General features: G+C 40.8%; 1 protein-coding gene across 2 annotated transcripts in view; it reads right to left on the bottom strand.

The window, feature by feature from the left end:
• Positions 1–26,495, bottom strand: part of IL27RA (interleukin 27 receptor subunit alpha) — a 62,113-nt gene that overhangs the window by 30,600 nt on the left and 5,018 nt on the right. For both annotated transcript variants that reach the window (XM_069767281.1, XM_069767279.1), the window contains exon 2: positions 18,322–18,397. In XM_069767281.1, the coding sequence (XP_069623382.1) occupies positions 18,322–18,391 (70 nt within the window). In that variant the 5' untranslated portion in view covers positions 18,392–18,397. The remainder of the gene's footprint in view (positions 1–18,321; positions 18,398–26,495) is intronic.

Below are 26,495 nucleotides of genomic sequence, written 5' to 3' on the forward strand. Positions count from 1 at the left end.
CGAGGATTAGGCAGGAGACTTTGCAGAGACCCAAAGATGAGGGGGGGCTTGCGTTACCCAACCCATGGTTATACTTTCTGGCTGCACAGAGCCAACATCTTAGGGGATGGGGGAAAGGGTTAGTGGAAGAAATGGGTCACAGTAGTCTGGTGCATATTAGCGGGGTATGGCCCTTGAGTTTGGGTCTGGAATCAGGACTATTTAGGAAATTGGGGAACGGCTTTCCCACCATGAATTTAATTCATAGAGTATGGCAGATGCTGAAGCGTATTAGGGGAATTGGGGGCTTCACGGAATTTTCACCTATCTGGGATAACTCATCTCTTCAAGAATTTAACCATATGGAAGGAATGGGAGAATGGAGAGAAAAGGGTATTAGGCTATTAGGACAATTGATTCACAGTGGGAGTCTTAGATCTTATGATGCGCTTCGGCAGGAATTTCAGTTTCCGGGATTAAAATGGTATCAATATAGGAGAGTTCAGCACGCTTTTCAGGCACAGAGGAAGAGGGGGCCCATAGTGGTTCAGAAAGATCTCATGTTAGACTGTATTCTAAATAACAATGGAACAAAGGGGGCTATATCGGAAGTATATGGGGATTTACTACACACATTCTTGGAGAATTACCCGATTAAAGCTAGAGGAAAATGGGAGGCCGAACTGGGGGAAATAGACGATGACAAATGGGGGTCTATTCTGGAATACATACCTAAATTGTCAATGAGTGAGCCTGGGAGGCTCTCGCAATTGTATGTGGTTAATAGGGTCTATAGGACACCCGACTTGTTGTTCAAAGCCGGAGTGAGATTGGATTCTGAGTGCCCTAGGTGCACTCAGACTGAGGCGGGTATGCTCCACATGTTGTGGGTGTGCCCCAGGCTCTTTTCATATTGGGTAGCAGTGTTGAACCAAATTGGAGTGCTTTATGGATGTGCGATTCCCAGGGATCCAGTGGTTTGTATACTTGGGTATGTGGAGGAGTTGTCGGCCGATGAAACTGCCAAAATGGCAATAGCTAGATTGCTCTTCGTTGCAAGGAAAGTGATTGCGAGATACTGGATTAGGGAGGAACCTCCAACCAGTCGAGAATTTACCGCACAGGTGAATCATATTGTCCAGCTCGAAAAAAGCATTTATACCAAGAGGAATAGGATGGGGTTTTTTCAAAAGCTATGGCAGCCATGGCTAAATGGGAATGATTAAGAGGTTGTGGTAAATAATGTTAATAATACAATTTGTCTGTAATAAAAATGATCTTCTTGGGGAGGAGGGGGGGAAGTTGGGGTTGGTTATCTGAAGGAGGGAGGGGGGAGAAGGGGTATATTTTCTTGTTAAAATGAAAAACACAAATGCACTTTGTTGTATGAATAGATAACATTTATTATGTTCAATAAAAATTTATCTGATAAAAAAAAGTAATGTAATAGATAAACCATTATTTCTTATTTTTAGTGACTCTATAGCGACAGGGTCTGTTCCGCAGGACTGGCGCATAGCAAATGTGGTGCCAATATTCAAAAAGGGCTCTAAAAGTGAACCTGGAAATTATAGGCCAGTAAGTCTAACCTCTATTGTTGGTAAAATATTTGAAGTGTTTCTGAGGGATGTTATTCTGGATTATCTCAATGAGAATAACTGTTTAACTCCATATCAGCATGGGTTTATGAGAAATCGCTCCTGTCAAACCAATCTAATCAGTTTTTATGAAGAGGTAAGCTATAGGCTGGACCACGGTGAGTCATTGGACGTGGTATATCTCGATTTTTCCAAAGCGTTTGATACCGTGCCGCACAAGAGGTTGGTACACAAAATGAGAATGCTTGGTCTGGGGGAAAATGTGTGTAAATGGGTTAGTAACTGGCTTAGTGATAGAAAGCAGAGGGTGGTTATAAATGGTATAGTCTCTAACTGGGTCGCTGTGACCAGTGGGGTACCGCAGGGGTCAGTATTGGGACCTGTTCTCTTCAACATATTCATTAATGATCTGGTAGAAGGTTTACACAGTAAAATATCGATATTTGCAGATGATACAAAACTATGTAAAGCAGTTAATACAAGAGAAGATAGTATTCTGCTACAGATGGATCTGGATAAGTTGGAAACTTGGGCTGAAAGGTGGCAGATGAGGTTTAACAATGATAAATGTAAGGTTATACACATGGGAAGAGGGAATCAATATCACCATTACACACTGAACGGGAAACCACTGGGTAAATCTGACAGGGAGAAGGACTTGGGGATCCTAGTTAATGATAAACTTACCTGGAGCAGCCAGTGCCAGGCAGCAGCTGCCAAGGCAAACAGGATCATGGGGTGCATTAAAAGAGGTCTGGATACACATGATGAGAGCATTATACTGCCTCTGTACAAATCCCTAGTTAGACCGCACATGGAGTACTGTGTCCAGTTTTGGGCACCGGTGCTCAGGAAGGATATAATGGAACTAGAGAGAGTACAAAGGAGGGCAACAAAATTAATAAAGGGGATGGGAGAACTACAATACCCAGATAGATTAGCGAAATTAGGATTATTTAGTCTAGAAAAAAGACGACTGAGGGGCGATCTAATAACCATGTATAAGTATATAAGGGGACAATACAAATATCTCGCTGAGGATCTGTTTATACCAAGGAAGGTGACGGCACAAGGGGGCATTCTTTGCGTCTGGAGGAGAGAAGGTTTTTCCACCAACATAGAAGAGGATTCTTTACTGTTAGGGCAGTGAGAATCTGGAATTGCTTGCCTGAGGAGGTGGTGATGGCGAACTCAGTCGAGGGGTTCAAGAGAGGCCTGGATGTCTTCCTGGAGCAGAACAATATTGTATCATACAATTATTAGGTTCTGTAGAAGGACGTAGATCTGGGTATTTATTTATTATGATGGAATATAGGCTGAACTGGATGGACAAATGTCTTTTTTCGGCCTTACTAACTATGTTACTATGTTACTATGTTACTATAATACTGCCCCCTATGTACAAGAATATAACTACTATAATACTGCCCCTATGTACAAGAATATATCTATTATAATACTGCCCCCTATGTACAAGAATATAACTACTATAATACTGCTCCTATGTACAAGAATATACCTACTATAATACTGCCCCTATGTACAAGAATATAACAACTATAATACTGCCTCCTATGCACAAGAATATAACTACTATAATACTGCCCCTATGTACAAGAATATAACTACTATAATACTGCCCCTATGTACAAGAATATAACTACTATAATACTGCCCCTATGTACAAGAATATAACGACTATAATACTACCTCCTATGTACAAGAATATAACTACTATAATAGTGCCCTATGTACAAGAATATAACTACTATAATACTGCTCCTATGTACAAGAATATAACTACTATAATACTGCTCCTATGTACAAGAATATAACTACTATAATACTGCCCCCTATGTACAAGAATATAACTACTATTATACTGCTCCTATGTACAAGAATATAACTACTGTAATACTGCTCCTATGTACAAGAATATAACTACTATAATACTGCCCCTATGTACAAGAATATAGCTACTGTAATACTGCTCCTATGTACAAGAATATAGCTACTATAATACTGCCCCCTATGTACAAGAATATAACTACTATAATACTGCCCCCTATGTACAAGAATATAACTACTATAATACTGCCCCTATGTACAAGAATATAACTACTATAATACTTCCCCCTATGTACAAGAATATAACTACTATAATACTGCCCCTATGTACAAGAATATAACTACTATAATACTGCCCCTATGTACAAGAATATAACTACTATAATACTGCCCCTATGTACAAGAATATAACTACTATAATACTGCCCCTATGTACAAGAATATAACTACTATAATACTGCCCCCTATGTACAAGAATATAACTACTATAATACTGCCCCTATGTACAAGAATATAACTACTATAATACTGTCCCTATGTACAAGGATATAACGACTATAATACTGCCCCCTATGTACAAGAATATAACTGCTATAATACTGCTCCTATGTACAAGAATATAACTACTATAATTCTGCTCCTATGTACAAGAATATAACTGCTATAATACTGCTCTTATGTACAAGAATATAACTACTATAATACTGCTCCTATGTACAAGAATATAACTACTATAATACTGCCCCTATGTACAAGAATATAACTACTATAATACTGCCCCTATGTACAAGAATATAACTACTATAATACTGCCCCCTATGTACAAGAATATAACTACTATAATACTGCCTCCTATGTACAAGAATATAACTACTATAATACTGCCCTATGTACAAGAATATAACTACTATAATACTGCTCCTATGTACAAGAATATAACTACTATAATACTGCTCCTATGTACAAGAATATATCTACTATAATACTGCTCCTATGTACAAGAATATAACTACTATAATACTGCTCCTATGTACAAGACTATAACTACTATAATACTGCCCCCTATGTACAAGAATATAACTACTATAATACTGCTCCTATGTACAAGAATATAACTACTATAATACTGCCCCTATGTACAAGAATATAACTACTATAATACTGCCCCTATGTACAAGAATATAACTACAATAATACTGCCCCTATGTACAAGAATATAACTACTATAATACTGCTCCTATGTACAAGAATATAACTACTATAATACTGCCCCTATGTACAAGAATATAACTACTATAATACTGCTCCTATGTACAAGAATATAACTACTATAATACTGCCCCTATGTACAAGAATATAACTACTATAATACTGCCCCTATGTACAAGAATATAACTACTATAATACTGCCCCTATGTACAAGAATATAACTACAATAATACTGCTCCTATGTACAAGAATATAACTACTATAATACTGCTCCTATGTACAAGAATATATCTACTATAATACTGCTCCTATGTACAAGAATATAACTACTATAATACTGCCCCCTATGTACAAGAATATAACTACTATAATACTGCCCCTATGTACAAGAATATAACTACTATAATACTGCTCCTATGTACAAGAATATAACTACTATAATATTTCCACCTGTACAGTGCATATATATATAGATATTCAGTGTACATTATATTTTCTCACTGTTCCTTACAGTAACAATTTCCTGGATTTTTCCCATCAGAGAATACTATGGATAGTTACTTAACCCCGGATTATAATACTCAGTAGATATTTCCGGACTCGCCCGTCACTTTCGATGACTCCCGCCCCTGCAGAAGAACAATCCTCCCTCATCTCTCTCTGGTTACAATAGTTACCGAGAACAATGAGCGTCTAACCTCAACAAAGGATTTGAGCCAAACACATCATGGAAAATAACCCTCCCTACCTTCTGTTTTTTTTTTTTTTTTTTTTTTTTAAGGAAAAAAAGAAAAAAACTACTATAGAGCCATGTGTGAGGGCTGTCTGTAGGTCTGTGAGTCCGTGGGAGAAAAATGGTGCAATATTGTGACATTTGTGGTTCATACCTTGAATATATTTAGGGTGTTTTTCGTTATGAGACCAAACATTGTGTTTTAGGTTCAGGCTATGAATGGACAGTATTTTTGGAGGTGGAGAGTGGACCCCTCGGGCAGACATTGGGGTGCTTCTTCCTAATAAATTCTCCTCTCAGTTATTATTCCCGCACAGGATGACAGTAATGAGAGTGTTATAATAATAAAGGCAGATGTGCGCCACTATAATGTGAATGTGGGAGTCTACAGAACAGTGCGGAGTGGAAAGTAGACCGCGGCATGGCAAGTACAACCAAGCCGCAGAGCATGCCCACTACACTCTTCTATAGAAAGTTGATGACCACAGCTCACTTCCTGCATTTCTTGGCACCGTCACATCTGCTCATGTCACAAAGCATGATCGCTGCATGCTCCTATAGAAGTCAATAGCTGATAGGTATAGTTCATCTGATTCACTGCACAAGCTACAGAGCACGCTCACAAACACTCTGCTGCAGAAATGTCCCCTCAATAACCTTTTCTGACCGGTGACCTCTGCATGTCACAGAGTAAGCTTTCCTCCTACCCTCCCTGCCCAGTGATGTCCGCACAGGAGAAGAGTATGTGTAAGGAGGGGGTGCGGACCCTCCTATGCTTTCCCCTCTTTGGTCTACCAATTGTGCGCGGTTCCCTAATGTTCATTAATGTGAATGTAATTGATGGGTGTCATGTAGTGTAATGTAAATGCACTATGTGTTGTGTATAGGATTAGGGATAGGATAGGATATAAGGTAGCATAGAACAATAGTGGGGCTAGAATAGAGGAGGGCATATTACAGATAGGGAATAGGAATGTTAGTTTAGGTACAGGCAGCATAGGGGATTTCCAGTGGGGAGCAGTTAGAGTAGTGCACTGCAGAGCAATAGGAGATTGGAGAGAGACTGCAGAGCCCGGGCAGCCTTGCCCAGGGCAAGGATTAAGAAGCAGCAGTGAGAGAGAGTCTGCCAGCCGTGGGGATAAAGCTGCTACGGCAGGAAGAGGCCCCAGGCTGAGAGTCAAGCAGTCGTCCATCAGCTTAGACAGGACCGTTCCAAGGAGGATCAGGGATCTACGACTGAGGCAGGTGAAGTTGAGATGGCGAGCCTGGCACCTTTTCCTTTTGAAACCGGATGAAGGAATGGTAGGAAGCTGGTGGGACTGAAGGCACGGACGGGGGACAGAGATTGTCCAGACGTCAGGCAGGGATTGCCAGAAGAGAGACAGTGTTGTCAGGAAGAGCCGAGGCAGTCCGGAAGGCAGGAAAAGTGCAGGACATGTCGCTCTGTATACACTGTGCCGCATTTGTTATGGATACCCTACTGCTAAGTTGAACTGTTGAGAAAGAACATTGTCTCTGGAATGATTTGTGGAGCTCAGGAACGCGGAGCCGGAGCGACAGAAGCCGAGGGGACATTGTATTTCATCTGTAGGGTGCCAGGGTGTGGGAACACTACAGCCCGTTGCCATGACTACCACCATGGCCGCCTTACATATGCTCACCACACTTCCGCAATAGTCATAGACATCTTTTACCCCTGCTTGTACGGTGACGTCAGCGTGTTACAGTCAATGCTCTCTGCGTTTTTCCGTAAATTCTCTGGGTGATGCGACAGAGCTCATTTCCTTCCATTCCCTGCGCAGTGAACTCTGCACATGTCACAGAGCATGCCTACAGTCATGGCCAAAATTTTTGAGAATGACACCAAAATTATATTTTCACATGATCTGCTGCCCTCTGGTTTTTATTAGTGTTTGTCTGATGTTTATATCACATACAGAAATATAATTGCAATCATATTATGAGTACCAATAGGTTATATTGACAGTTAGAATGAGTTAATGCAGCAAGTCAATATTTGCAGTGTTGACCCTTCTTCTTCAGGACCTCTGCAATTCTCCCCGGCATGCTCTCAATCAACTTCTGGACCAAATCCTGACTGATAGCAGTCCATTCTTGCATAATCAATGCTTGCATTTTGCCAGAATTTGTTGGTTTTTGTTTGTCCTCCCATCTCTTGATGATTGACCACAAGTTCTCAATGGGATTAAGATCTGGGGAGTTTCCAGGCCATGGACCCAAAATCTCTATGTTTTGTTCCATGAGCCATTTAGTTATCACCTTTGCTTTATGGCAAGGTGCTCCATCATGCTGGAAAAGGCATTGTTGAGCGCCAAACTGCTCTTGGACGGTTGGGAGAAGTTGCTCTTGGAGGACATTCTGGTACCATTCTTTATTCATGGCTGTGTTTTTAGGCAAGACTGTGAGTGAGCCGATTCCCTTGGCTGAGAAGCAACCCCACACATGAATGGTTTCAGGATGCTTTACAGTTGGCATGAGACAAGACTGGTGGGAGCGCTCACCTCTTCTTCTCCGAATAAGCTGTTTTCCAGATGTCCCAGACAATCGAAAAGGGGATTCATCAGAGAAAATGACTTTGCCCCAGTCCTCAGCAGTCCACTCCCTGTACCTTTTGCAGAATATCAGTCGGTCCCTGATGTTTTTTCTGGAGAGAAGTGGCTTCTTTGCTGCCCTCCTTGAAACCAGGCCTTGCTCAAAGAGTCTCCGCAGTCTCACAGTGTGTGCAGAAGCACTCACACCAGCCTGCTGCCATTCCTGAGCAAGCTCGGCACTGCTGGTAGTCCGATCCCGCAGCTGAAACAGTTTTAAGATACGGTCCTGGCGCTTGCTGGTCTTTCTTGGGCGCCCTGGAGCCTTTTTGACAACAATGGAAGCTCTCTCCTTGAAGTTCTTGATGATGCGATAGATTGTTGACTGAGGTGCAATCTTTGTAGCTGCGACACTCTTCCCTGTTAGGCCATTTTTGTGCAGTGCAATGATGGCTGCACGTGTTTCTTTAGAGATAACCATGGTTAACTGAAGAGAAACAATGATACCAATCACCAGCCTCCTTTTAAAGTGTCCAGTGATGTCATTCTTACTTAATCATGACTGATTGATCGCCAGCCCTGTCCTCATCAACACCCACACCTGTGTTAATGGATCAATCACTAAAACGATGTTAGCTGCTCCTTTTAAGGCAGGACTGCAATGATGTTGAAATGTGTTTTTGGGGTTAAAGTTCATTTTCTGGGCAAATATTGACTTTGCAAGTACAGTAATTGCTGTTAAGCTGATCACTGACATTCAGGAGTATATGCAAATTGCCATTAGAAAAAATGAAGCAGTAGACTTTGGAAAAATTAATATTTGTCTCATTCTCAAAATTTTTGTCCATGACTGTACAATATTCTCATCATCAAATTTAGATTTCCAAATCCATGCTGAAGCCGTAAGTATAGTTCCGTCACTTACATGCCATGAAATTATAACACACATGTAAATTCCATATCTGCAAGCATATTTAATGGTATATAGTTCATTCATCTGCTGCATATGTCCGGCATGTCTCCTATCACTTCAATTTCATCTAAACAAGCATATATAATGGTATATAGTTTGTTCATCTTACTAAGCTTGTCCCTTAAGTTAAGGTCATGTCACTTTCTCAAAGAGGTTTATGATCCATGTTGGCCTGCAAACTTGTTTATTTTTCTCTACATTTATTGTCTCCTGCTGTCTTACCTTAGTTTATTGATTGCTAACGAGTCAAATTAGTGATAAATCTAAGAGCAAACCTCCTATATATTCAGACATAGCTTTGAGGAGCATTTATGAACATTTTATTCTAAGTACATTTTTTTCAAAGTGCCCTGCAGTTAAACATGGCAGATAGGGCAGGAGACAGGTAAGACATTTAAAGAAACCTATTTCCAGAACATTTGGATTGCAACAAATATTCACCATATGTATTTGTATACTTTATATCCTGGCTGCTGCATTCACTCACATCCACCGTCCTTGCACTAACTCTTTACACTCCATCCATATCAGCCCCTCTGTCCTTTCCTCTCATATGTATAGCACTCACGGTCTTTTCACATTGCTAAACTGCACCATTCAACACAAGAGACGCTCTCACAAATCACTTAACCATCTGCTCACTCTTTCTATCCTCCTTCTCCTAGTCGCAGGAGATATCTCTTCCAACCCCGGTCCCCCATGTTATAGCAAGTCAAACCCCTCAACTACTACACTCAGAAACCCCTCAAATCTCATTAATATTTCCTGCATGCCTTCTGTCTCTTTTAATTGTGCCCTCCGGAATTCTCACTCAGTGTGTATTAAACTTTCCTTCATCCATGACTTCTTCCTTTCTGATTCTCTTAACATTCTGGCTCTTACTGAAACCTGGATCCAGCAGTCAGACACCACCGCAGCTGCTGCTCTTTCATATACCCCAAAATCGGACAACAGACCAGGTGGAGGCGTTGGTCTGCTCCTATCACCCTAATGTACCTTTAAGGTTATTAGTCCACGGCAGAAAAAGAAAAATATATATGCGGCACTCATCCAGTAGAAGCTGTATAAACGTGCTCTTTATTGGAAAAGAAATGTGCATACATCCATTAGGACATCAGGTGTACAGGAGGGTGCGGTGATGGAGTCCAATAAAGAGCACGTTTATACAGCTTCTACTGGGTGAGTGCCGCATATATATTTTTCTTTTTCTGCCGTGGACTATTGAGCTTTTTTGCTTATTATGCAGCACCATATACCCTAAGCTTGCGTGACACCTAGTTGTCATATGTTGCTAAGTCCAAGATCTGTGTAAAATCACACACTCTAGTGCCATCCACTGCCTGTCTTTTTATTTGTGACCTTTAAGGTTATACCCCAAGTACCCTCACTTGACTTCCCTTCTTTTGGGGTCCATGCTGTCAGACCCTACATCCCCTTCTCTATGGGAGTGGTGGTTGTGTATCGTCCTCCGGGCCCGTCCCGTCAGTTCAAGGATCACTTTGTCACCTGGCTTCCACATTTTCTCTCCTGTGATATCCCCTCCCTCATCATGAGAGACTTTAACATCCTCATTGGTTTTCCCCTCTCCCTATCCGCCACTTACCTTTTATTTCTAACCGCCTCCTTTGGCCTTTCGCAGCTTACTAACTCTCCTACGCATGAAGACAGAAACTCCCTCGACCTGGTCTTCTCAAGCTTTGCTCAGTGTATGATTTTACCAACTCCTCTCTCCCGCTCTCTGACCTCAACCTTCTTTCATTCTCTGTCAAGAACTGTCATCCTGTTCAGGCACATCCACTTTCCACACTTATAGAATTTGCAGTAATCATTGGCCCCAATCTCTACCCTCTCATATCCTGATTCTGCACTGAAACATTATAATGAAGCACTGCAAAGTGCCGTGGATGAATCTGCACCTCCTATACATAAAACAACTTGGCACAGATGGCGACAACCCTGGCACATGCTGCAAACATGTTTCCTACAGCGGTGCTCCAGGTGCACCGAACGTCTGTGGAGAAAATCCAATCTGCCCGAAGATTTCATTCATTATAAGTTTATGCTTAAAACATACAATACTGCCCTTCACCTCTCCAAACAAACCTATTTAAACGCCCTCATCACCCCACAATCCAATAATCCTAAAGGTCTATTTGACACTTTTCATTCCCTACTCAACCTAATTGTGCAGGCCCCAACCACGGATCTCCACGCTGATGATCTGGCCAATTATTTCAAAGAAAATATTGACCTTATCCGACAGGAAATTTTCTCCCAATCCCCTCATACCATGCACTGTTCTCCCTCCTCCGCTGCATCTAGCTCACTCTCTGACTTTGAACCAGTCATGGAAGAAGAAGTGATCAGGCTCCTTGCATCTTCTCGCCTTACTATTTGCACCAGTGACCCTATCCTGTCACATTTCCTCCAGTCCATTTCCCCACCTGTCACTACTACCCTAACAAAAAAATTCAACCTCTTTCTTCTGGTATCTTTCCCTCCTCATTTAAGCATGCCATCATACATCCATTACTCAAAAACCATCCCTCGACCAAAACTGTGCCGCTAACTATAGACCTGTCTCTAATCTTCCCTTGATCTCTAAACTCCTCGAACGCCTGGTCCACTCCCGTCTTATCTGCTATGTCTCTGATAACTCTCTTCTTGACCCTCTATTATCCTGTTTCCGCTCTTTACACTCTATTGACACTGCCCTCATTAAAGTCTCTAATGATCTACTAACAGCTATTCTAATGGTCACTGCTCCATGCTGATTCTCCTGGATCTTTCTGCAGCATTCAACACTGTGGATAACCAGCTCCTCCTCACCATGCTCCGTCCATCGGTCTAAAGGACACTGTTCTCTCCTGCCTCTCCTCCTACCTCTCTGACCACTTCTTCACTGTATCTTTTGCTGGTTCCTCCTCCTCTCACCTTCCCCTTACTGTTGGGGTTCCTCAAGGATCAGTCCTAGGCCCCCTCCTCTTCTCTTCGTATACCTCCCCTATTGGACAAATAACCAGTAGATTTGGTTTCCAGTACCATCTCTATGCTGACGACACCCAATTATGCACCTCTACTCTTGACATCATGCCTGCATTATTACAAAACACCAGTGATTGTCTTACCGCTGTCTCCAACATCATGTCCTCCCTCTATCCGAGTTAGAGCAAGGCGTGAAAGAGATGCATAGGTAGGTTCCCACACCGTGTATATACAGTTAGGGCCAGAAATATTTGGACAGTGACACAATTTTCGCGAGTTGGGCTCTGCATGCCACCACATTGGATTTGAAATGAAACCTCTACAACAGAATTCAAGTGCAGACTGTAACGTTTAATTTGAAGGGTTGAACAAAAATATCTGATAGAAAATGTAGGAATTGTACACATTTCTTTACAAACACTCCACATTTTAGGAGGTCAAAAGTAATTGGACAAATAAACATAACCCAAACAAAATATTTTTATTTTCAATATTTTGTTGCAAATCCTTTGGAGGCAATCACTGCCTTAAGTCTGGAACCCATGGACATCACCAAACGCTGGGTTTCCTCCTTCTTAATGCTTTGCCAGGCCTTTACAGCCACAGCCTTCAGGTCTTGCTTGTTTGTGGGTCTTTCCGTCTTAAGTCTGGCTTTGAGCAAGTGAAATGCATGCTCAATTGGGTTTAGATCTGGAGATTGACTTGGCCATGGCAGAATGTTCCACTTTTTGGCACTCATGAACTCCTGGGTAGCTTTGGATGTATGCTTGGGGTCATTGTCCATCTGTACTATGAAGCGCCGTCCAATCAACTTTGCAGCATTTGGCTGAATCTGGGCTGAAAGTATATCCCGGTACACTTCAGAATTCATCCGGCTCCTCTTGTCTGCTCTTATGTCATCAATAAACACAAGTGACCCAGTGCCATTGAAAGCCATGCATGCCCATGCCATCACGTTGCCTCCACCATGTTTTACAGAGGATGTGGTGTGCCTTGGATCATGTGCCGTTCCCTTTCTTCTCCAAACTTTTTTCTTCCCATCATTCTGGTACAGGTTGATCTTTGTCTCATCTGTCCATAGAATACTTTTCCAGAACTGAGCTGGCTTCTTGTGGTGTTTTTCTGCAAATTTAACTCTGGCCTGTCTATTTTTGGTATTGATGAATGGTTTGCATCTAGATGTGAACCCTTTGTATTTACTGTCATGGAGTTTTCTCTTTACTGTTGACTTAGAGACAGATACACCTACTTCACTGAGAGTGTTCTGGACTTCAGTTGATGTTGTGAACGGGTTCTTCTTCACCAAATTAAGTATGCGGCGATCATCCACCACTGTTGTCATCCGTGGACGCCCAGGCCTTTTTGAGTTCCCAAGCTCACCAGTCAATTCCTTTTTTCTCAGAATGTACCCAACTGTTGATTTTGCTACTCCAAGCATGTCTGCTATCTCTCTGATGGATTTTTTCTTTTTTTTCAGCCTCAGGATGGTCTGCTTCACCTCAATTGAGAGTTCCTTTGACCGCATGTTGTCTGCTCACAGCAACAGCTTCCAAATGCAAAACCACACACCTGGAATCCACCCCTGACCTTTTAACTACTTCATTGATTACAGGTTAACGAGGGAGACGCCTTCAGAGTTAATTGCAGCCTTTAGAGTCCATTGTCCAATTACTTTTGGTCCCTTGAAAAAGAGGATGCTATGCATTACAGAGCTATGATTCCTAAACCCTTTCTCCGATTTGGATGTGGAAACTATCATATTGCAGCTGGGAGTGTGCACTTTCAGCCCATATTACATATATAATTTTATTTCTGAACATGTTTTTGTAAACAGCTAAAATAACAAAACTTGTGTCACTGTCCAAATATTTCTGGCCCTAACTGTAGATAATGAGAACCTGGCACTCAACTTAAGTTTTTAATAGCACTGAATTTATTCGTAGTACCAGTAAACGTTTCGGTCACAGGAGATCTTCATCAGCTATGTACTACTAAAGTTGATAGAAATGCATGAAGGTTAATCATAGATCCGTGATCAACTGCTCTGATTGCTTAGGATAAACCTTCCATCTAGCCAGATGGAAAAGGAGATTGTGCTTAGAGGTCGGGAGGTCCAGTGTGACACACACACCCACGAGACAGACTAGTGGTGGACTCCGCATCCACTCTGGACTCTTGTTATCTGCACCTCAAAAACATTTCTAGAATTCAACCTTTTCTTACTTTCGACTCTGCAAAAACTCTTACTAATGCTCTTATTCATTCTCGTCTGGACTATTGTAACTCTCTACTAATCGGTCTCCCTCTTAGGGTACCGTCACACAGTGGCATTTTGATCGCTACGACGGCACGATCCGTGACGCTCCAGCATCGTAACAATATCGCTCCAGCGTCGTAGACTGCTGTCACACTTTGCAATGTACGACGCTGGAGAGATAATTTCATGACGTATGTGCGATGTAGAAGCCGTTGGTTACTATGCGCACATCGTATACAATATCGTGCACACCTTTGTTACACCATGCGATCATGCCGCCACAGCGGGACACTAGACGACGAAAGAAAGTTTCAAACGATCTGCTACGACGTACGATTCTCAGCGGGGTCCCTGATCGCAGGAGCGTGTCAGACACTGCGAGATCGTAACTATATCGCTCGAACGTCACAAATCGTGCCGTCGTAGCGATCAAAATTGCACTGTGTGACGGTACCCTTACCAAACTCTCCCGGCTCCAATCTGTCCTGAATGCTGCAGCCAGGATCATATTCCTCACCAAGCGTTACACCGATGCCTCTACCTTGTGCCAGTCATTACACTGGCTACCCATCCACTCCAGAATCCAGTACAAAAGTACTACCCTCATCCACAAAGCACTCCATGGCTCAGCACCACCTTACATCTCCTCCCTGTTCTCAGCCTAGCACCCTCCACGTGCCCTCCATTCTGCTAATAACCTAAGATTCACATCCTCAATAATCAGAACCTCCCACTCCCACGTCCAAGACTTCTCACGTGCTGTGCCAATTCTTTGGCGCTACAGAAATAAAATTAGTATTATCATTATTATTATATTGAAGGGTCACCCCTGCTATGGAGGTGCAGGCCCAGGAGCTGAACCACCTCCATGACATTTGCCATGGCAGCTGGGGTCTTATTGAAGGGTCTATTTCATCACACATTAAAGTCCTCAAAAAGAATTGAAAAAAAAAAAAGAGGAAAAATTAATAAAAAAAAATATATAATTTTAAATCATCATAATTTTTTAAATTCCAAAATAAATACAAAAAATAAAAAATAAACATATTTAGCATCACCACATCTTTGAAGGTGCAATCTATAAAAATATCAAATCGATAACCTGTACAGAAAATATAAGGAGAAAAATAGTGGAAGCAACAGATTTGCCATTTTGCGGTTACTGCACCTCTCCCCGTGAAAAAAATGCAATAAAAATTGTATGTACCCCCGGATGGTGCCATCTTGCCACACAAAAAATATAGCCTTAATACAGTTCTGTGCATGAAAACAAATTATAGATCTCAAAAAAATATCCCCCAAAATTAGTTTTACCAAGTTTTGGATTTTGTAATAATCAGTAAAATAAAAAATAAAAAAAAAATTAGAGTTTTTCCCATTTTACAGTTCATTAAAAGAAAAAATAGACGTGTCATCCAAAATACAACTCGTACTGCAAACAACAAGTCATATACGTCTATGTCGAAGAAAACACTAAAACATTACAGTTTTCGGAAAAAGAGTACAGTAAAAAGTAGAGTGAAAAAATGAAAAATTGCAAAGTAAAAAATGGGTTAAGCATCTTGCAATTCCATGACTGCATTGCAAAAGGACAGAGCAAGAAAAATGAAAAGTTATTGTCTTGGGAGCTGCTCCTGGGTGTTTTGGCTCTGAAGGACGAGGTCAAGAACTTTGCAGACAAGGAGCAGAACATTTTTGAGGTGTGAAAGGAAACTGGACAACCCAGAGGAAGCCGATGTAAGAACATCAGTGGCCACAGCAGGATGGGTGGGGGGCAGCTGAGGAAGAACATAGACATCACATAGGCTGGTTTCACATTTGCGTTTAAAAACGCAGCGTTTTAAACGCAAATGCATTTGGTGAAAAAACGTGTTTAAACGCGTTTAAACGCTGCGTTTTTTTAGGCACATGCGCTTTTGCATGTTTTAACACAAAACGCGGCGTTTTGACGCGTTTACATGCGTTTTTTCCTGCGTTTGCGTTTTTGAAACGCATGATGAGAAGTGTGTGACAGCTGCCAATCATCAAAATCAACTAGAAAACCCACTATAAACAGAAATACCTAGGGTTAGGGTTAGGATCCCTAGTAACCCTAGGGATCCTAACCCTAACCCAAACTCTAACCCTAACCCAAACTCTAACCCTAACCCAAACTCTGACCCTAACCCTAACACAAACCCTAACCCTAACACAAACCCTAACCCTAACCCAAACTCTAACCCTAACCCAAACTCTAACCCTAACACAAACCCTAACCCAAACTCTAACCCTAACCCAAACTCTAACCCTAACCCAAACTCTAACCCTAACACAAACCCTAACCCAAACTCTAACCCTAACCCAAACTCTAACCCTAACACAAACCCTAACACAAACCCTAACCCTAACCCTAACCCTAGGGATCCTAACCCTAACCCAAACTCTAACCCTAACCCAAACTCTAACCCTAACACAAACCCTAACCCAAACTCTAACCCTAGGGATCCTAACCCAAACTCTAACCCTAACCCAAACTCTAACCCTAACACAAACCCTAACCCAAACTCTAACCCTAGCCCTAACCCTAGGGATCCTAACCCTAATCCAAACTCTAACCCTAACCCAAACTCTAACCCTAACACAAACTCTAACCCTAACCCTAACCCTAACCCAAACTCTAACCCTAACACAAACCCTAACTCTAACCCTAACCCAAACTCTAACCCTAATCCAAACTCTAACCCTAACCCTAACACAAACCCTAACACAAACCCAAACTCTAACCCTAACACAAACCCTAACCCTAGCCCTAACCCTAGGGATCCTAACCCAAACTCTAACCCTAACCCAAACTCTAACCCTAACCCTAACACAAACCCTAACCCTAACCCAAACTCTAACCCTAAACCTAACCCTAGGGATCCTAACCCTAACCCAAACTCTAACCCTAACCCAAACTCTAACCCTAACACAAACCCTAACTCTAACACAAACCCTAACCCTAACCTTAACCCTAGGGATCCTAACCCTAACCCTTAGGGTTAGGGTTAGGATCCCTTAGGGTTAGGGTTGGGGGGTGGCTTATCAGTGTGTATTCTTGTGTTTTTCTATAAAAACGCATGCAAACGCATGTGCTTAAAAACGCATGTGTTTTGTTGTGAATTCTGTTGTCGGGCTCCCTCCTGTGACGAGGTTAATTCGTCAGCTGGCTGCTCTATTTAACTCCACTTAGATCTTTGCTCCATGCCACCTGTCAATGTTCCAGTATTGGTCTAGTTCACTCTTGGATCGTTCTTGTGACCTGTCTTCCCAGCAGAAGCTAAGTGCCTGCTTGTTTTTCTCTGGTTTGCTATTTTTCTGTCCAGCTTGCTATTTTGATTGTTGTCTTGCTTGCTGGAAGCTCTGGGACGCAGAGGGAGTGCCTCCGCACCGTGAGTCGGTGCAGAGGGTCTTTTTGCGCCCTCTGCGTGGTCTTTTTGTAGGTTTTTGTGCTGACCGCAAAGCTACCTTTCCTATCCTCAGTCTGTTCAGTAAGTCGGGCCTCACTTTGCTAAATCTATTTCATCTCTGTGTTTGTAATTTTCATCTTTACTCACAGTCATTATATGTGGGGGGCTGCCTTTTCCTTTGGGGAATTTCTCTGAGGCAAGGTAGGCTTTATATTTCTATCTTTAGGGCTAGCTAGTTCCTTAGGCTGTGCCGAGTTGCATAGGGAGCGTTAGGAGCAATCCACGGCTATTTCTAGTGTGTGTGATAGGATTAGGGATTGCGGTCAGCAGAGTTCCCACGTCCCAGAGCTCGTCCTATATTATCAGTAACTATCAGGTCATTCCGTGTGCTCTTAACCACCAGGTCCATTATTGTCCTGACCACCAGGTCATAACAGTGTTTACATAGACATCAATACGTTTTTTGCCGCAAAAAAAGCATGCGTTTTTTTGCGGCAAAAAAAACGCCGCTAGAAATTACTACATGTTGCATTTCTGCAACACAACGCATGCAGAGAAAAAACGCATGCGTCGTCAAAACGCGTCAAAACGCATGCAAAAAATGCATGCGTTTTTAATGTTAAGTATAGGGAAAAAAACGCATGCGTTTTTTTGCGCAAAAACGCAAAAAAAAACAAACGCAAATGTGAAACCAGCCATAGACGGGTCGTCCGAGGTGAGTGGTGTTCAGAGGTAAGAGGGAGTAAAGGAATTATACCTTACCATACATATAGGAGAGATTCAGCACCAGGAGTCCCCTGAAAAGAGAAATGACCCAACGCCTGTACGACATTCCACCCTGAGAAATGGATCATTATAATATATTACATGACATACACAATTAAATCCTAAGCAGGTGAACATACAAAATATAACAGTGACCTGCTGATTGCAAACCACTGGAGGTCCATGAAGGACTGACGTATACCCAAACAGGATAAAAGTCTCAATTAGAGACTCCTGGTACCGAGCACCTTATATCTCCCCCTATTACTCCATATATCCTCCCTATATCTCCCCCTATTAGTCCATATATCCTCCCTATATCTCCTCCTATTACTCCATATATCCTCCCTATATCTCCCCCTATTAGTCCATATATCCTCCCTATATCTCCTCCTATTACTCCATATATCCTCCTATATCTCCTCCTATTACTCCATATATCCTCCCTATATCTCCTCCTATTACCCCATATATACTCCCTATATCTCCCCCCCCTATTAGTCCATATATCCTCCTATATCTCCTCCTATTACTCCATATATCCCCCTATATCTCCTCCTATTACTCCATATATCCTCCTATATCTCCTCCTATTACTCCATATATCCTCCTATATCTCCTCCTATTACTCCATATATCCTCCTATATCTCCTCCTATTACTCCATATATCCCCCTATATCTCCTCCTATTACCCCATATATCCTCCCTATATCTCCTCCTATTACTCCATATATCCTCCTATATCTCCTCCTATTACTCCATATATCCTCCCTATATCTCCTCCTATTACCCATATATACTCCCTATATCTCCCCCCCCTATTAGTCCATATATCCTCCTATATCTCCTCCTATTACTCCATATATCCCCCTATATCTCCTCCTATTACTCCATATATCCTCCTATATCTCCTCCTATTACTCCATATATCCTCCTATATCTCCTCCTATTACTCCATATATCCTCCTATATCTCCTCCTATTACTCCATATATCCCCCTATATCTCCTCCTATTACCCCATATATCCTCCCTATATCTCCCACTATTAGTCCATATATCCTCCCTATATCTCCTCCTATTACTCCATATATCCTCCCTATATCTCCTCCTATTACTCCATATATCCTCCCTATATCTCCTCCTATTACTCCATATATCCCCCCTATATCTCCTCCTATTACTCCATATATCCTCCCTATATCTCCCACTATTAGTCCATATATCCTCCCTATATCTCCTCCTATTACTCCATATATCCTCCCTATATCTCCTCCTATTACTCCATATATCCTCCCTATATCTCCCCCTATTACTCCATATATCCTCCCTATATCTCCTCCTATTACTCCATATATCCTCCTATATCTCCTCCTATTACTCCATATATCCCCCTATATCTCCTCCTATTACTCCATATATCCTCCTATATCTCCTCCTATTACTCCATATATCCTCCCTATATCTCCTCATATTACTCCATATATCCTCCCTATATCTCCTCCTATTACTCCATATATCCTCCCTATATCTCCTCCTATTACTCCATATATCCTCCCTATATCTCCTCCTATTACTCCATATATCCTCCTATATCTCCTCCTATTACTCCATATATCCTCCTATATCTCCTCATATTACTCCATATATCCTCCCTATATCTCCTCCTATTACTCCATATATCCTCCCTATATCTCCCCCTATTACTCCATATATCCTCCCTATATCTCCTCCTATTACTCCATATATCCTCCCTATATCTCCCCCTATTACTCCATATATCCTCCCTATATCTCCTCCTATTACTCCATATATCCTCCTATATCTCCTCATATTACTCCATATATCCTCCCTATATCTCCTCCTATTACTCCATATATCCTCCCTATATCTCCCCCTATTACTCCATATATCCTCCCTATATCTCCTCCTATTACTCCATATATCCTCCCTATATCTCCCCCTATTACTCCATATATCCTCCCTATATCTCCTCCTATTACTCCATATATCCTCCTATATCTCCTCCTATTACTCCATATATCCTCCCTATATCTCCTCCTATTACTCCATATATCCTCCTATATCTCCTCATATTACTCCATATATCCTCCCTATATCTCCTCCTATTACTCCATATATCCTCCCTATATCTCCCCCTATTACTCCATATATCCTCCCTATATCTCCTCCTATTACTCCATATATCCTCCCTATATCTCCCCCTATTACTCCATATATCCTCCCTATATTTCCTCCTATTACTCCATATATCTCCCTATATCTCCCCCTATTACTCTATATATCCTCCTATATCTCCTCCTATTACTCCATATATCCTCCCTATATCTCTTCCTATTACTCCATATATCCTCCCTATATCTCCTCCTATTACTCCATATATCCTCCTATATATCCCCCTATTACTCCATATATCCTCCTATATCTCCTCCTATTACTCCATATATCCTCCTATATCTCCTCCTATTACTCCATATATCCTCCTATATCTCCCCCTATTACTCCATATATCCTCCTATATCTCCTCCTATTACTCCATATATCCCCCTATTACTCCATATATCCTCCTATATCTCCTCCTATTACTCCATATATCCCCCTATTACTCCATATATCCTCCTATATCTCCTCCTATTACTCCATATATCCTCCTATATCTCCCCCTATTACTCCATATATCCTCCTATATCTCCTCCTATTACTCCATATATCCTCCTATTACTCCATATATCCTCCTATATCTCCTCCTATTACTCCATATATCCTCCCTATATCTCCTCCTATTACTCCATATATCCTCCTATATCTCCTCCTATTACTCCATATATCCTCCTATATATCCCCCTATTACTCCATATATCCTCCTATATCTCCTCCTATTACTCCATATATCCTCCTATATCTCCTCCTATTACTCCATATATCCTCCTATATCTCCCCCTATTACTCCATATATCCTCCTATATCTCCTCCTATTACTCCATATATCCCCCTATTACTCCATATATCCTCCTATATCTCCTCCTATTACTCCATATATCCCCCTATTACTCCATATATCCTCCTATATCTCCTCCTATTACTCCATATATCCTCCTATATCTCCCCCTATTACTCCATATATCCTCCTATATCTCCTCCTATTACTCCATATATCCTCCTATTACTCCATATATCCTCCTATATCTCCTCCTATTACTCCATATATCCTCCCTATATCTCCTCCTATTACTCCATATATCCTCCTATATCTCCTCCTATTACTACATATATCCTCCTATATCTCCTCCTATTACTCCATATATCCTCTTATATCTCCTCCTATTACTCCATATATCCTCCTATATCTCCCCCTATTACTCCATATATCCTCCTATATCTCCTCCTATTACTACATATATCCTCCTATATCTCCTCCTATTACTCCATATATCCTCCTTTATCTCCTCCTATTACTACATATATCCTCCTATATCTCCTCCTATTACTCCATATATCCTCCTATATCTCCTCCTATTACTACATATATCCTCCTATATCTCCTCCTATTACTCCATATATCCTCCTATATCTCCTCCTATTACTCCATATATCCTCCTATATCTCCTCCTATTACTACATATATCCTCCTATATCTCCTCCTATTACTCCATATATCCTCCTTTATCTCCTCCTATTACTACATATATCCTCCTATATCTCCTCCTATTACTCCATATATCCTCCTATATCTCCTCCTATTACTCCATATATCCTCCTATATCTCCCCCTATTACTCCATATATCCTCCTATATCTCCTCCTATTACTACATATATCCTCCTATATCTCCTCCTATTACTCCATATATCCTCCTATATCTCCTCCTATTACTACATATATCCTCCTATATCTCCTCCTATTACTCCATATATCCTCCCTATATCTCCTCCTATTACTCTATATATCCTCCTATATCTCCCCCTATTACTCCATATATCCTCCTATATCTCCTCCTATTACTCCATATATCCCCCTATTACTCCATATATCCTCCTATATCTCCTCCTATTACTCCATATATCCTCCCTATATCTCCTCCTATTACTACATATATCCTCCTATATCTCCTCCTATTACTACATATATCCTCCTATATCTCCTCCTATTACTCCATATATCCTCCTATATCTCCTCCTATTACTCCATATATCCTCCCTATATCTCCTCCTATTACTCCATATATCCTCCCTATATCTCCTCCTATTACTACATATATCCTCCTATATCTCCTCCTATTACTCCATATATCCTCCTTTATCTCCTCCTATTACTACATATATCCTCCTATATCTCCTCCTATTACTCCATATATCCTCCCTATATCTCCCCCTATTACTCCATATATCCTCCTATATCTCCTCCTATTACTACATATATCCTCCTATATCTCCTCCTATTACTCCATATATCCTCCTTTATCTCCTCCTATTACTACATATATCCTCCTATATCTCCTCCTATTACTCCATATATCCTCCTATATCTCCTCCTATTACTACATATATCCTCCTATATCTCCTCCTATTACTCCATATATCCTCCTATATCTCCTCCTATTACTCCATATATCCTCCCTATATCTCCTCCTATTACTCTATATATCCTCCTATATCTCCCCCTATTACTCCATATATCCTCCTATATCTCCTCCTATTACTCCATATATCCCCCTATTACTCCATATATCCTCCTATATCTCCTCCTATTACTCCATATATCCTCCCTATATCTCCTCCTATTACTCCATATATCCTCCTATATATCCCCCTATTACTCCATATATCCTCCTATATCTCCTCCTATTACTCCATATATCCTCCTATATATCCCCCTATTACTCCATATATCCTCCTATATCTCCTCCTATTACTCCATATATCCTCCTATATCTCCCCCTATTACTCCATATATCCTCCTATATCTCCTCCTATTACTCCATATATCCCCCTATTACTCCATATATCCTCCTATATCTCCTCCTATTACTCCATATATCCTCCCTATATCTCCTCCTATTACTCCATATATCCTCCTATATCTCCTCCTATTACTCCATATATCCTCCCTATATCTCCTCCTATTACTCCATATATCCTCCCTATATCTCCTCCTATTACTCCATATATCCTCCCTATATCTCCTCCTATTACTCCATATATCCCCCTATATCTCCTCCTATTACTCCATATATCCTCCCTATATCTCCTCCTATTACTCCATATATCCCCCTATATCTCCTCCTATTACTCCATATATCCTCCCTATATCTCCTCCTATTACTCCATATATCCCCCTATATCTCCTCCTATTACTCCATATATCCTCCTATATCTCCTCCTATTACTCCATATATCCCCCTATATCTCCTCCTATTACTCCATATATCCTCCCTATATCTCCCCTATTACTCCATATATCCCCCTATATCTCCCCCTATTACTCCATATATCCTCCTATATCTCCTCCTATTACTCCATATATCCTCCCTATATCTCCTCCTATTACTCCATATATCCCCCCTATATCTCCTCCTATTACTCCATATATCCTCCCTATATCTCCTCCTATTACTCCATATATCCTCCCTATATCTCCTCCTATTACTCCATATATCCTCCTATATATCCCCCTATTACTCCATATATCCTCCTATATCTCCTCCTATTACTCCATATATCCTCCTATATCTCCTCCTATTACTCCATATATCCTCCTATATCTCCCCCTATTACTCCATATATCCTCCTATATCTCCTCCTATTACTCCATATATCCCCCTATTACTCCATATATCCTCCTATATCTCCTCCTATTACTCCATATATCCCCCTATTACTCCATATATCCTCCTATATCTCCTCCTATTACTCCATATATCCTCCTATATCTCCCCCTATTACTCCATATATCCTCCTATATCTCCTCCTATTACTCCATATATCCTCCTATTACTCCATATATCCTCCTATATCTCCTCCTATTACTCCATATATCCTCCCTATATCTCCTCCTATTACTCCATATATCCTCCTATATCTCCTCCTATTACTCCATATATCCTCCTATATCCCCCTATTACTCCATATATCCTCCTATATCTCCTCCTATTACTCCATATATCCTCCTATATCTCCTCCTATTACTCCATATATCCTCCTATATCTCCCCCTATTACTCCATATATCCTCCTATATCTCCTCCTATTACTCCATATATCCTCCTATTACTCCATATATCCTCCTATATCTCCTCCTATTACTCCATATATCCTCCTATTACTCCATATATCCTCCTATATCTCCTCCTATTACTCCATATATCCTCCTATATCTCCTCCTATTACTCCATATATCCTCCTATATCTCCTCCTATTACTCCATATATCCTCCTATTACTCCATATATCCTCCTATATCTCCTCCTATTACTCCATATATCCTCCCTATATCTCCTCCTATTACTCCATATATCCTCCTATATCTCCTCCTATTACTACATATATCCTCCTATATCTCCTCCTATTACTCCATATATCCTCCTATATCTCCTCCTATTACTCCATATATCCTCCTATATCTCCCCCTATTACTCCATATATCCTCCTATATCTCCTCCTATTACTACATATATCCTCCTATATCTCCTCCTATTACTCCATATATCCTCCTATATCTCCTCCTATTACTCCATATATCCTCCTATATCTCCTCCTATTACTCCATATATCCTCCTATATCTCCTCCTATTACTACATATATCCTCCTATATCTCCTCCTATTACTCCATATATCCTCCTATATCTCCTCCTATTACTCCATATATCCTCCTATATCTCCTCCTATTACTACATATATCCTCCTATATCTCCTCCTATTACTCCATATATCCTCCTTTATCTCCTCCTATTACTACATATATCCTCCTATATCTCCTCCTATTACTCCATATATCCTCCTATATCTCCTCCTATTACTCCATATATCCTCCTATATCTCCTCCTATTACTCCATATATCCTCCTATATCTCCTCCTATTACTACATATATCCTCCTATATCTCCTCCTATTACTCCATATATCCTCCTATATCTCCTCCTATTACTACATATATCCTCCTATATCTCCTCCTATTACTCCATATATCCTCCTATATCTCCTCCTATTACTACATATATCCTCCTATATCTCCTCCTATTACTCCATATATCCTCCCTATATCTCCTCCTATTACTCCATATATCCTCCTATATCTCCCCCTATTACTCCATATATCCTCCTATATCTCCTCCTATTACTCCATATATCCCCTATTACTCCATATATCCTCCTATATCTCCTCCTATTACTCCATATATCCTCCTATATCTCCTCCTATTACTACATATATCCTCCTATATCTCCTCCTATTACTCCATATATCCTCCTATATCTCCTCCTATTACTCCATATATCCTCCTATATCTCCTCCTATTACTCCATATATCCTCCCTATATCTCCTCCTATTACTCCATATATCCTCCTATATCTCCTCCTATTACTACATATATCCTCCTATATCTCCTCCTATTACTCCATATATCCTCCTTTATCTCCTCCTATTACTACATATATCCTCCTATATCTCCTCCTATTACTCCATATATCCTCCTATATCTCCTCCTATTACTCCATATATCCTCCTATATCTCCTCCTATTACTACATATATCCTCCTATATCTCCTCCTATTACTCCATATATCCTCCTTTATCTCCTCCTATTACTACATATATCCTCCTATATCTCCTCCTATTACTCCATATATCCTCCTATATCTCCTCCTATTACTACATATATCCTCCTATATCTCCTCCTATTACTCCATATATCCTCCTATATCTCCTCCTATTACTCCATATATCCTCCCTATATCTCCTCCTATTACTCTATATATCCTCCTATATCTCCCCCTATTACTCCATATATCCTCCTATATCTCCTCCTATTACTCCATATATCCCCCTATTACTCCATATATCCTCCTATATCTCCTCCTATTACTCCATATATCCTCCCTATATCTCTTCCTATTACTCCATATATCCTCCTATATATCCCCCTATTACTCCATAT

Source organism: Ranitomeya imitator, chromosome 4 (assembly GCF_032444005.1).
Source record: "Ranitomeya imitator isolate aRanImi1 chromosome 4, aRanImi1.pri, whole genome shotgun sequence".
NCBI lineage: Eukaryota > Metazoa > Chordata > Amphibia > Anura > Dendrobatidae > Ranitomeya > Ranitomeya imitator.